The following is a 13,910-nucleotide window of genomic DNA, read 5'->3' on the forward strand; positions in this document are numbered from 1 at the left end:
GTGGTTGGCTGTGGTGGTCTTTGTTTTCATGGGTGAGTGGGGTGGGTGGGTGTTTTGGATCAGGTTAGCCATATTGATTTGTATGCTGTTGGTGGGTTTTTGTCATTGTCTTGTTGGGCTGTGTGTGTGATAAAGGGGAGCTATACCAGGGTGATGGCGTCTTCTTCTATTTGTCCCTGTGTCAGTTTCAGTTTATTGGTTAATTTTTCTAGTAGGGCTGTTTCCCATACTATTTGGTACCATTGGTCCATGCTTACTCCTGACAGGTCTCTCCAGTGTCTGGTTATGATGTTTCTGGCTGCTGAAAGTAGGTGGGTTATGAGTTCTTTATGGTGTAAGTGGTCATTATTGTCTTGGAGTTTTTTGGATCCTGTTTGTAGTGTGATGAGAGGGCAGTGATGTCTTATTCTATTTTGCTAATTTTTGAGGAGGTTTGTTTTTTAAGGAATGCTTTCTCTTTTATGCAAGCTCCTCTGGTGACTGCTTTAATTGCATCCCATAAGAGGTGGGTTGTTATAGTGTCTTCATCATTTTCCTTGAAGTAAAAACTAGTTTTTGTGAGACTCTCTCTAATTTGTTTCTTTGTAGTTAGGATGGGACTGAAGGACCATGATGGGGTGGTTTGTGTTCCTTCTCCTATTTTAACAGTGACTTCTACTGGGGTGTGATCTGTGATTTTAATGTTACCTATGTTTGTTGATTCCATTGAGGGGATCAGACCCTGTGTGAGCAGAATGCTGTCCAGACTAGACACTGTACCATGGCGTCCGGATTGGAATGCATGGCTGGTGTCTCCCGGGTTTTGCTCACCCCAAATGTCATAGAGACCCCATTTGTAAAACATTTTTAGTAATTTGTAAGAGTCCCTAGTTGTTGGGGGTTTCCTTCAGAAGAAGGTTGCCCATGGGGTTATAAGGTGAATGTTTTTCAGGGATATGCCTTTCATATTTAGGTTGAGGTCACCTCCTAGGATTGCTTCCCCAGAGAAGGAGAGGAACTTGTTTAGTGTCTTCTGGAAGAATCCTAGTTGTTTTGAGTTTGGGGCATATATGGAGCCGATTGTCAGTTTAATTTTGCCATCTAGTGTCCCTTTAGCGAAAATGAATCTGCCTCTTTTCTCCTTTAGGACTGTTGTGGCGTTGAAGTTCAGGTCTCTACTATTATAGCTACTCTGCAGGCCTTCCCTGAGTCAGGTGCAACCCGTTGTTGACTGAAGCGAGGGTTCTTCAGGAGTTTGCTCCTTTGGGGTGGGTTGTGTATTTCTTGTAGGAAGGTGATGTGTGGTTTCATGGTTTTTATGTATGAGGTGATGCATTTTCTTTAGATGGGGTTTCCCAACCCCCTCACATTTAATGTAATTGCTTTTATGTTAGCCATCTTGCTTATCTATTATGTGGGGCGATTCCCTGCCAACCCGTCCGGGTTGTCCTGTGTCTCTCACTTTATGTTGTTTAACGAACCAATGGGGTTGCGCTGACCTAGAGTGTGGTGGGTGGGGGACTAGTGGGATTAGAGTTAGATTTGGGTTAAAGAGTAGGGGGTAGGTTGTAGAGAATTTCCTATATGTAGTCATATAGGTGTTTGGGGTATTTTGGGCCATCTGGCATTTAGCCAGTTGGTCCTAGGTCTCAGCTGGTGTGGAAGGCCATGTTCAGGGACAGGCCGTCCCCCTGTCATTTGCGATAGGGGGTGATCAGCGAGACGGTGTGAAGCGTCTTTGTGACACCAATGTCGGGTATAGGATTCATAAGCAATGTTGCCAATGTTATTAGCAACATTGTTGGTATGTTGGGGTGGGGATGTGGGTGTTGGTACGCTCTGGCACCACCATTGTGCTGGTTGGGTATCAGATTTTAGCCTGTTTGTGGGTTGTGTTGTTTAAGGTTGGAGGAGTTGTTTTTCCTTAGTATGGGGTAGGGGGATGCTGAAGGTGTAGGTTATGGGTTGTTGGGTGATGGGGAATGTGGTTTGAGGTCATCTGGACTGGTGTTGGGGTGGGGATTTCTGTGGAGGTGGGGGGCTGGGGGGATGTTGATGGTGTTAACTATGGTCGGGAGGAGAGGAGAAAGGAGGGGGGAGAATCACCAGTCCTTCAGTTTGTGTTTTTCCCCGGTTGCTTCATTCAGCTGGGGTTGTTGTAGGGTTGTCCATCTGTGATGAGTTGGTTTGGTTAATCTTGGTCTGGTTTCTTGTGTCCTATGATTCTGTGTGTGGTGTTTGACTGTATTGGTTTGCATTGTCATTCCGCTTCTGTTGTTTCTTTTTCTTCTTTACTGTTGTCCAATTGTTTGCTGTTGTTTCGTCATGGTTGTGGCTGTCACTTGGTGGGTTTGTCGGCTGCCATTCCGGTGGAAGGTTGAGTTGCAGTAGTTGCAGGGCTTCAGGTATGTTGGTGGCTGTTTGCTGTGTGGGGTGGGTTTCATTGAGAGTGGAGCTCTTACAATACATCAACAAACTCATACAGGGGAGAAACCATTTAGATGTAAGGATTGTGGGAGGTGCTTCAGTGAGAATGGATCTCCTAGAAGACATCAGCAAACTCACAGAGAAGCAACAATTTGTATGGAAGGGTAAACACCTACAGGGTCTCACAGGGAAGAAACCATTGAGATGTATGGAGTGTGCCATGTTTTCCCCCACAGAGTTCACTTTGTCTCTCATATCAACAAACTCATATACGGAACAATCAATTGTAAATGCATGGGATGTATTTGATGTTCTGGTGTTTGTATTGAACATTGTACATATATGTATTAAAGCAATGAAGGTAATGTCTCATAATAGTAAGCATAATGATAGATACAATGTGCTCCTTGTGAGTAATGTCCATTAAACTTTAATTAGTTTAATGTTAAGTAAACGTCCAGTGCGCTTCCAACGCCATAAATCTTATCTCAGCAGAGAATTTCGTGCAGCGGTCGAAGGAGGCTTCATTGTTCCTCTTGTGCCCCCTCTGACCGTTGGCTGTCAGAATCTGTCTCAGACTTTATATCTGGATGCGCCCCTAGGGATAAAGACCTCCGTTTAGATACCTCCCTTGGGCTTGGTGTTGCAGGCGATCTGCTTCGCTTTTGCTGTCTGCTAGGCCTACTGACTGGCGATGTTGGAACACTCCTAGATTCTGGCTTTTCTACCTTAGGAGAAGAACCTTGTGCTTGGTCAGAATCTGCATCTGAACCATGTGCACCATCCCCTTCTGGCTCACTACCCTCTGGACTTTCATCCTCAGCATAAATGCCTAAATCATCTCTCAAAATGTCAGGGTTAGCATGTAAGTGAGTCCATCCGGATTGCTCACAAAATTCAACGCTCCTACTGATGACCACTCTTGTAGTATCCCCATTTGGGTTCACAAACCTCCAGGATTTGGCGTGTGGTTCGTACCCACAAAAGATGAGTTTCCTAGCCCTTGGACTTCCCTTTTTCCTTAACGCTTTTGGGACAAGTACATAGGCTTGAGATCCAAACACCCGAAAGTAATTAACTTTGGGCTTCTTCCCGTATAAAGCAAAATATGGCGTAGTATCAATTACTGAATTATATACTCGGTTCAAAATATGAGTAGCCGTCTGCCAGGCTTCCGCCCAGTAACTTTGAGGGAGTTTAGAATCAAACAACATAGAGTTTGCCAACTCTTGCAGAACCCTGTTTTTACGTTCGGCCACGCCTCCTTCTTGGGGGGGAATAAGGTGTAGACAGACGATGCTTAATTCCCTTTTTCTTAAAGAAATTCTGCAACACTGACCCGGTAAATTCTGACCCTCTGTCTGTCTGAAAAGCAAGTACTCTAGTACCGAATTCAAGTTCTACTGCATGAACCCAATTTTTAACTGTTTCTGCAGTATCTGCTTTTGTTTTGAGAGGAAAAAACCATGTGACTTTTGTTTTGTCATCCGAGAGACACAGTGCATACCTCGAACCTCCCATGCTAGCAACAGGCATTGGGCCACATAGGTCCATATGCACAAGTTGGAATACTTTGTCAGATTTCCTATCTGAACTGGGATAGCTGCATCTATGAACCTTCGCCCTTTTGCATGCAGTACAATCCAAATACTTAGTACATTTGTTCATTTTGCACCCTTCTGATAATTCAGGTTGCCTTTTAACATACTGAAAATTAATATGTCCCAAACGGCGGTGCCATAAATGAACACAAGAATTATGGGTAGGCGAGTTCACACAACCAGCATGAACCTGTTCAACTTCGTCTGGACTTGTCTCAAAATAATATAACCCATTTCTGCATTCCACCTGCAAAAGAGATACGTTATTCTTTGAAATAGTGCAAACCCCATTTTCAAACACAGTTTTAAACCCATCTCTATCAAGTTCTGACACAGACAAAATACACCCCTTCATTCCCTTTAGCACATAGGCATCAATTTCTGTATGCAAACAATTCAAGAACACTTTGCCTACGGTCTCTAAGGAACGTTTAGTTGAATCTGCCATTGTCACAACTTTAGGGGTTTGCAAATGCCTGCAATTCTGTAAACGGACACTAGATGGCGGCACCAGGTGGTGAGATGCACCACTGTCGATCAACCAGTGTAGATTGCTGCCTTGACCACGCCCTTGCATCAACGCCATTGCTGAAGCCATGTGCTGTGTGCTGTGGGAGTAGCCACGACCTCCTCCTCTTCTTCGACGTCCCCTGGAACTCCTTGTCTGGTAACTAGGGGTAACGGCCTTGGTGCTGTCTTGACCAGGTTCACGTGTGCAGTTCCTGATTAAATGGGAAGAGGAACCACAGCGAAAACAGTGTCTAGCTGCAAAAGCATTTACTGTGTTCTCAAACTCAGCATCCCCACTCTTAGGCACAGCACAAATCCCCCTTGAAGACAAACCTCTTTCTCTTTGCCTTTTATCCTGTTCATCTGCAAGCCGAGAAGAAATGTATTCAAGGGTTAATTCAGCTGAAGGCATAGCTTCCAAAGTTAAAGCTAGAGTCTCATAGCTTTTATCAAGAGAAGACAACAATATGTATGACTGCTGCTCCATAGAGAAAGGAATGCCCAGCTGTCTTAGTTGATTAAAGGCAGACACCATTTTGGCAATATGTTCTTTCACACACGCTCCCGGTTGGAGACGTAAATCAAACAAACATCTTGTAGCATGGATCTTGGCCCCCGCAGTGTTTCTGGAATTTAGCCGCTGCAGAACCGTCCAGACCTCATGCGTGTTCTTTAACTCAGAAACATAAGGCATTTGCTCTGGTCCCACTGCCAAAACTAATAAACCTTGGGCTTTCCTGTCGCGTTTCTGTGAAGCTGCTGCTGTTGCTTTGTCTTCTGCAGACGCGTCTGCAGCTGCCTGTAAAGGCGGTGCTTCAGTACAACTCCACAACTCTTTTGCTTGCAACCAAACCCTTACTCTAGCCTTCCAATCTAGCCAATTTTCCCCATTGAGTCGCGTAAACGGGACAGCAAAATTTTCCTGGGATTCTGCAATCCTCCCTGGGGCTTAGGAACGATACTCACACACCTGTAGACCGTCTCCCAGCTGCTGAGGTGGCTCCTTGAGGAATAAGACGTCTTCCAGCGAGTACAAACTGCGCAGTGCCTGTTTAAAACTTTTTCTAGGCACGTTGCAGGACTCAAGCTGCTTTGAAGGCTTTCGTTGTCGGCAACCGCTTCTGTCTTCGCTCCAGTCCTTTCATAAATCACTCTGAACTGCACTCCTTATCTCCTTCTTGACGTACAAACAACCATAACCTGTCCATTAAACTTTAATTAGTTTAATGTTAAGTAAACATCCAGTGCGCTTCCAACGCCATAAATCTTATCTCAGCAGAGAATTTCGTGCAGCGGTCGAAGGAGGCAGGAGAGGCAGTACCTTTCAATGAAGAATCCTGGAGCAAGCACTTTGGAACTCAGGAAAAAACTTTATTTACAAAAGAAAAACCCTGGCGATAAAGCACACATGCTTTTATCTGCGAGTCAGGTCAAAGAGGGAGAAGGAGACACACTGGTGAACTGACTCTTTATACAAACAAACTCACATTCCTGGATGCTTAATGACTTCCAGCTGCTCAGTGATTAGAGCGACTTGTTACCTCTTAACCCTTTAGTACCAACAAGTAAACATGGGCTGAGAGTCTGTTGATATTTGGTCTTTGGCAGAGAGAGTTGAGAATGGAGAGTTATGAAAAGTAGAACGCAACAGTGGTGTTTAGGAAGCAGGATTGGCTCTGGAATCCTAGAACTGTAGAGTTGAAAGGGACTTCGGTCTTCTAGTGCAACTCCCTCTTATAAGAACAGCAGCATAAAGCCCATTTTTATACTTGCAACAAAGGAACAATGAAAATGCAGAAAGACTGAAACACATAATCCTATGTGCACAAAGTAATCCTTAAACTATCCTACGTTGTTTATGTTTTATAAATTCATTGTTTTACCTTACCTTCTCATTCATGGCTACATTAACTGCAAAGAGGATAAAATCCCTGGCGGCAACCAGAATAAAAGAGGTTCTATGGGGAACAACCAATATGGGGAGGGAAGGTGGCACAGGGAAATGTGGGCATTGCTAGTGGTTTCAGGAGAGTCATTTCCCTGCGGAGAGAGGAATCTCTGTGCCCCCGTAATTGGCCCATCTTTCAGAAATCTGTAGAAAGAGCAGGCAGTATAGGAGGCTGAAAGCAGAGCTCACCTGGAGCTGCTCCTCCCTCTGCCGGCATTGAGCATTTGCCCATGAAGCAGCCACAGCAAATGCTGCAAGCTGCCCAGAGTTGGACTTCACCCCCAAAGGCCCCCTCCTCCATCGCCTCCCGAGACAGACTGATGCCAACAGGGTCTCTCTGCCTGACGAGGATTTCACCTGGGACCTCCTGCATGCAAAGCATTGAATTTGAGACCTTAAAATAAATAAATCATTTTTTCAAATAATAGCTTTGTCCACTGCCATAATATTACAGAATGATCACTCCAATCCTCAGTCCCATGGAGCGAAGACTCTTTCTGCTTTCCCCTCCCCCCATCCTTCCCTCCCCCCCTCCCTTCTCGTGGTCAATTGCGTAACTTTACACCCCCTCTTTATCATTGCACCCAGAGCCAACCCATTTCCCACCCCCCTTTTGGCTCCCTGGTGTGGGGAGGAGACCACTGTGAATTATTAATATCTGCAGCAGAAGTTCTCTCTCTGACCAATAAATTTCCAGCCCCACAACTAGGTTTTAAAACTTTGTTTGCTCGGAATGGGTTCAAACATGGGTTCAAAGCAAAAAAAGACATTGCCTCAGTTATACACGTCCCAGAGAGGCTGGGGTAACTCAGCCTGATGCTCAGCATATAAATATTAAATAATAATAAAAATTGTTGTTGATAATGATGTTATTTTATAAATGTCCCAGTACAGTGGTACCTCGGGTTAAGAACTTTATCCGTTCTGGTGGTCCGTTCTTAACCTGAAACAGTTCTTAACCTGAGGTACCACTTTAGCTAATGGGGCCTCCTGCTGCCGCCACACAGCTGGAGCACGATTTCTGTTCTCATCCTGAAGCAAAGTTCTTAACCCGAGGTACTATTTCTGGCTTAGCGGAGTCTGTAACCTGAAGCATATGTAACCTGAAGCGTCTGTAACCCGAGGTACCACTGTATAAGGAATCTTCTGCCCAACACAAATGTCAAGCGTGTCATTCTCTACCTGCTTAGTTATCCCAGTCTAGAAGATATCTTTGCCCCAAACCAGCTTTTCCAGCTAAAAATTAAACAACCACCTCTAACCCACCCCGACCCCACCCAATCGTCTCTTTCTGGCTTGCTTGCATCTTGGGCAACACCCGGGGAGATCTGAGCCTGTTTGCAAAGCAACTTCAGGCTCTGAATGGGGTGGGCTGCTTCATTGACATAAAAAGGTAAAGGTAAAGGGACCCCTGACCATTCGGTCCAGTCGTGGCCGACTCTGAAGAAGAAGAAGAAGAGTTTGGATTTGATATCCCGCCTTTCACTCCCCTTCAGGAGTCTCAAAGCGGCTAGCATTCTCCTTTTCCCTTCCTCCCCCACAACAAACACTCTGTGAGGTGAGTGGGGCTGAGAGACTTCAGAGAAGTGTGACTGGCCCAAGGTCACCCAGCAGCTGCATGTGGAGGAGCGGAGACACGAACCCAGTTCCCCAGATTATGAGACTACTGCTCTTAACCACTACACCACACTGGCTCTCTCTGGGGTTGCAGCGCTCATTTCGCTTTACTGGCTGAGGAAGCCGGCGTACAGCTTCCGGGTCATGTGGCTGGCATGATTAAGCCGCTTCTGGCGAACCAGAGCAACGCACAGAAACGCTGTTTACCTTCCCGCCGGAGTGGTACCTATTTATCTACTTGCACTTTGACGTGCTTTTGAACTGCTAGGTTGGCAGGAGCAGGGACCAAGCAACGGGAGCTCACCCCGTTGTGGGGATTCGAACCGTTCACCTTCTGATCGGCCAGTCCTAGGCTCTGTGGTTTAACCCACAGCGCCACCCGTGTCCCATTGACATACGTACACATTAGCTCTATCCACCACCACCCCTCTGCAAGGGGGAAAAATGCAAGCCTTCATCAGGAGTCGCTCATCTATGTAACCTAGAATAAGTTTTAACAACCCTGCAATGGTAGTGTTGTGCAATGCGGAGGGATGAGGAAGCTGCTCAGGTGAGACAGGTGAGCTCAGCTCCTCAGCAGCCCCTCTGCCTGAGTGATAATTCCTGGCATCCTGATACCTGAGTGCCAGACGGGTAGCCATTCCAGAAATAACAAACCCAGATGAAGACAAAAGGGTGGGATTAACTTGGCTGGGAAACAGGGAAATGTAAATATCTCTTTTGTTATTCTTCTGGGCCGGCAGGCAGAGGCGGGGTGCAATGCTGCCCCTCCCCCCCCACCACTGAAAAAAGCGACTTGGCCACGTTTTGCTGCCTAGTTGGGCCCGCGCTGCCTTCCCGGTGCCCCCCCTCCCGCCGTTCAAAAGCAAGCAGGCCGCGGCTGCAGCCTTGCTGGAGCCCTGCTGCCCGCCTGGGTAGGAAGGGGCACCGGGCAGGCGGCGGTGGGGAGCGATGCCCTCCCCCCGCCGCCACCCAAATGCAAGCAGCCTGCGGCTGCGGCCCAGCTAGGGCCCACACCACTGCTGGCCATCACAAAAGGCTGGTAGGCCGACCTAGCGGCCTACTCAGGGGCCGTGCTGCCCACTCGGGCTGGCAGCGCCCTGGGCAAGCAGCTGCCGGTGGAGGAGCCAGCTCCCCCCCACACTGCAAGAAAAAAGCCAATTCAACATCACACTTTAAGATATTCAAATATAATTAACTATTGAGTCTTAATTGAATGTGTGTATATCCCACCAGTTATCTGATTGTTAGTTAATTTTCTTTTCTAAACTAGGCCAAAATAGAAAGAAGGGAAGGGATAAATTTTAACAGAATAAAAGTTTGTTAAACAATATTTTTATTGCCAAAAATGTGCATTTTTTTAAATAAACCAGGCCAAACCAGAAAGAATGATTAAAATTTTACAGAAACAAATATTAATCTATCTATCTATCTATCTATCTATCTATCTATCTATCTATCTATCTATCATCTATCTATCTATCTAGGAAAATTTTCGTTTCTTTTACAAACCAGGCCAAACTACAAAGAATGGATAACATTTCACAGAACAAAAATATATATTAAACAATATATATATATATTTGCAAGGAAAATGTGCATTTCTTTTATAAACCAGGCCAAATGAGAAAGGATGGATAAAATTTCACAGAACAAAAAAAAAATATTACATGAAATCTATGTTTTTTGCAAGGAAAATTTGCATTTCAGCATTCTCTGGCAATAGAGATGACCTTTGTCTTTGAAAAACATTGCCAGCCGTGCTGAACACGCTTTCCGATGGCACACTCGTCCCTGGGATAGCCAAAAACTTCTTTGCCAGCACCTTCAACATTGGGAAGGAAGCCTCATGTGCCTTCCACCACGTCAGAGGGCATCCATCAATGTCCACTCTTGGCATGGCTATATACTCCTTTAGCTCTTTTTCTGCTTTCGACTCACCATCTGCCACTGCCAGGTCCTCCTCTTCTTCCTCCAAGTCAAAAATTTTCGCCAGCCCCTTTTTCTTTTTGGGTGGAGCAGGGCAAGTATTTGGCTCCATAGAAGCAGAATGCAGACTCCCGTGCAAGTCTGTCATCTTCTTGATGGCCTCCTGCCTGACGGCCTCTGGCGCCTCTAAGAAACGCAGGCGAAACCTCGGGTCGCACAACGAGGCCAGGCCTAAAGTGGTTGCCGTGGGAGCGCTATCGTACTTTTCTGACAGTGCGCCTAAAATTGCACGTTTAATGTCCTTCAGCAGCACACTGTCTCCCTCATCAGCCTGGAGGCTTTTCTTAATTTGCCTATAAAGAGGCAGAACGGTTGACGCTGTGACATAATTGCTTCCACTTAGAGTCGTGGTGATATCCTCCAGCAGAGTAGTTGCACGGACAAAGTCCTGCACAGCTGAGACGTCGCCCCCTTCCAACATCAAAAGTCCTTTAGATGGATGCTCCGTGAGTACCTTGCAGAGTGGAACTTGGTTTTCGAGAAACCTTTGGCACAGCTGAAGCGTACTCCACCATCTTGTGGGGCAAGCGCTTGGCAAACTGACTTGGTCCATCTGAAGTAGCTCTTGAGCTCTGGTGAGGTCCCTCCTCATCTTCCAGCTGCAGCAAATGCTATTTTGCAGACCCTTCAGTTTCCCAATTGCCCTTTTCAACGGTGTCAGGCTTAAAGCTCGGTTAACCCCAATATTTATATTCTGGGCAAAGCAGGAAATGTGCTCGAAACCAAGCTGCCTGACCGCTTTCAGAATATTTGAGCCGTTGTCCGTTGTGCTGCAAAATATCTTCTTCACATCGATGTCCCACTCCGAGAAGGTGTCTGTGAGCATTTCACAAAGGTGATCTGCGGTGTGGTCCTCCAAAAAATGCTTACAGGCCAAGCAAGCACTTGTCAACTTCCACTCGTCGGAAATGAAATGTACCGTCACGGCCACAAAGGGAGTGCCTGCCACTGACGTCCAGCTGTCCGTAGTGATGGCCACTTCACTCTCACTTTGCCGCTGTATTTCTCTCTCCATTTTCTCCACCGTGTCACTGTACAGTTTTGGAACTCCCGTGGTTGTGAAGTATTTCCTACTAGGCAACCGATACCTCAGGTTTAGAGTGTTCACCATCTGGATAAATTTTGGGTGCTCTACAGTGTTGTAAGGCTGCATACACGTAGCCAGAAACTGCGCGATTGCCTGAGTGCAAGTCCTTGAGGTCTTAGAAGGGAGCAGCTGGGAATCCAATGCTGTTTTCTGCTGTCCTCTAGAACTTTCCCTAGCAGTTCTTGCCGGCTCAGCAGCCCTAGCTGTTGACGGCGTTACAGCTGGAGAATCGTCCGAATTAGCAGCACTACGTGAAGAAACGGAAATGCCTCTTGATGAGGAAGGTACTGCCACGGGTGTGGACAACTCCCTGAATTTCAGAGGGTCGTGAAACTTGAGGTGGCTGCTTAGATTGGAGGTGTTTCCGCCTTTTGCTGATACCGAATGCAAACATATTTTGCAAATGGCGCCATTGTCAGTCAAAACACGGCCGCTCTCATCAGCAGGCAATCCAAAATGCACCCAGACAGCGCTCTTGGTTTTTTGTTTTTCTACCAAATGGTGGTATTTGGGAACATCTACAGCACGGTGATGACGAGGCATACTGAAGACAAATAATCTGGGGAAACATTGAACAACAATAAAACTCTTAATTTTGATGTATTTAATTGTATGGAAATTTACTCAATGATAGCATAACAACAACAACAACAACAACAACAACAACAACAACAATCATTTTATTATTTATACCCTGCCCTTCTGGCTGGGTTTGCCCAGCCACTTTGGGCTGCTTCCAGCACATATAAAACATAATAAAATATAAAACATCAAAAGCTTCCATAAACAGGGCTGCCTACAGATGTCTTCTAAAAGTTATGTAGTTCTTTATTTTCTTGACATCTGATGGGAGGGTGTTCCACAGGGCGGGCGCCACTACCGAGAAGGTCCTCTGCCTGGTTCCCTGCAACTTCGCTTCTCGCAGTGAGGGAACCAGCAGAAGACCCTCGGAGGTGGACCTCAGTGTCTGGGCTGAATGGTGGGGGTGGAGACACTCCTTCAGGTATACTGGACTGAGGCCATTTAGGGCTTTAAAGGTTAGCACCAACACTTGTGAATGTGCTCAGAAGCATACTGGGAGCCAGTGAAGATCCTTTAGGACCGGTGCTGTATGGTCTCGGGGGCCACTCCCAGTTACCAGTCCAGCTGCCACATTCTGGATTAATTGTAGATTCTGAATCACCTTCAAAGGTAGCCCCACATAGAGTACACTGCAGTAGTCCAAGCAGGAGATAACCAGGGCATGCACCACTCTGGCAAGACAGTCTAAGGCAGGTAGGATCTCAGCCTGTGCACCAGATGGAGCGGCTAGACAGCTGCCCTGGACACAGAATGGACCTGCACCTCCATGGACTGCTGTGAGCCCAAAATGACTCCCAGGCTGCACACTTGGTCCTTCAGTGGCACAGATACCCCAGTCAGGACCAGGGAGTCCCCCCATACCTGCCCACCCCCCGTTTCCCCAAAACAATACTTCTGTCTTGTCAGGATTCAACCTCAATCTGTTAGCTACCATGCGTCCTCCAACCGCCTCTAGACACTCACGCAGGACCTTCACCGCCTTCACTGGTTCCGATTTAAAAGAGAGGTAGAGCATGCTTCAACTATACCATTACAGATTTCAGAGCAATAGATCAATGTTAATATATTAATTTGTTATTAATATTATATTAATTTCTTTACAACAAATGTAAAAGGTTAAAAGTAAAGGACCCCTGGACGGTCAAGTCCAGTCAAAGGCGACTATGGGTTTGTGGTGCTCATCTCGCTTTTCAGGCTGAGGAAGCAGGCATTTTTCCGCAGACAGCTTTCTGTTGTCATGTGGCCAGCAGGACTAAACCGCTTCTGGCGCAACAGGACACCATGACGGAAGCCAGAGCGCAAGGAAACACCGTTTACCTTCCCGCAGCCGCGGTACCTATTTATCTGCTCGCACTTGCGTGCTTTCGAACTGCTAGGTTGGCAGGAACCAATGCATGAGAAATCAAAATGGTTGTGGGGAGAACTGAGAAGAGTTCTAGGGCAGGGAGCGGCACTGGAGGAGAAAATGGGCAGCATAATGAGAGGGAGGGGAGAGACACAGATGGGGGGAGGGAAGAGCAGTGTCTCAAACGCAGAGCGGAGTCTCTCTCTCCTTTTAACTATGAAAAACATTCTAGCAGCAGTGACGGTGAGCGCCCACAGTGAACGCAGCACAGCGAAGGGGCTGGATTTGTCGGCTTAGTTAATAAAACCGGTGAGGCAGAGGGCTGCTTCCTTCGCAGAAGCAAAACCCGGGGAGGGGAGAGAGAGAGAGAGAGAGAGAGAGAGAGAGAGAGAGAGAGATACAGGGGGACAAACACACAGAGAGACGGGGCAGAGGAAGAGGTTAAAACGGGGGCTTTGTTTGTTCATGGTTTTAGGGGAGAAATGGGTTCCGGAAGCCACGACTCCTAAGGAGCCAGCCCTGACCAGCCTTCTTAAGCAACCTACCAGATTTGCTGCAGAGAGATTCCGATTTTTTCTTTTGCCAGCTTCTCTCTCTCTCTCTAAAGCTGTAGCAGCTGCTGGGGGCGAGGCAGCCTGGAGGCGGAGGAAACGCTGCGCTTGGTTGCTCCATCCTTTCAGCCGCTGCTTCGGATTCGCAGGGAGGAGCCTAGGCGGAGTTTGCGAGGGCTGCCCAGCAGGAAGCATGCAGCTTTTCCAATACCGGGCTTGATGCACGATAATTTGCCATGTCTTTATATAGAGAGAGATAGATATATAAGGTTAT

At 46.8% G+C, this 13,910-nt stretch overlaps 1 protein-coding gene across 1 annotated transcript; it reads right to left on the reverse strand.

Annotated features, from left to right (window-relative positions):
• Positions 1-9,557: 9,557 nt before the first annotated feature.
• Positions 9,558-13,816, reverse strand: LOC114592550 (E3 SUMO-protein ligase ZBED1-like). The gene is made up of 2 exons (XM_028720773.2): positions 13,631-13,816; positions 9,558-11,717 (listed from the first exon to the last, which is right to left on the reverse strand). Exon 2 carries the CDS (start codon positions 11,699-11,701, stop codon positions 9,749-9,751), a length of 1,953 nt encoding a protein of 650 aa, XP_028576606.2. The 5' UTR covers positions 11,702-11,717; positions 13,631-13,816; the 3' UTR covers positions 9,558-9,748.
• Between the last annotated feature and the right edge of the window lie 94 nt (positions 13,817-13,910).

This window comes from Podarcis muralis, chromosome 2, assembly GCF_964188315.1.
Source record: "Podarcis muralis chromosome 2, rPodMur119.hap1.1, whole genome shotgun sequence".
Taxonomy (NCBI): domain Eukaryota; kingdom Metazoa; phylum Chordata; class Lepidosauria; order Squamata; family Lacertidae; genus Podarcis; species Podarcis muralis.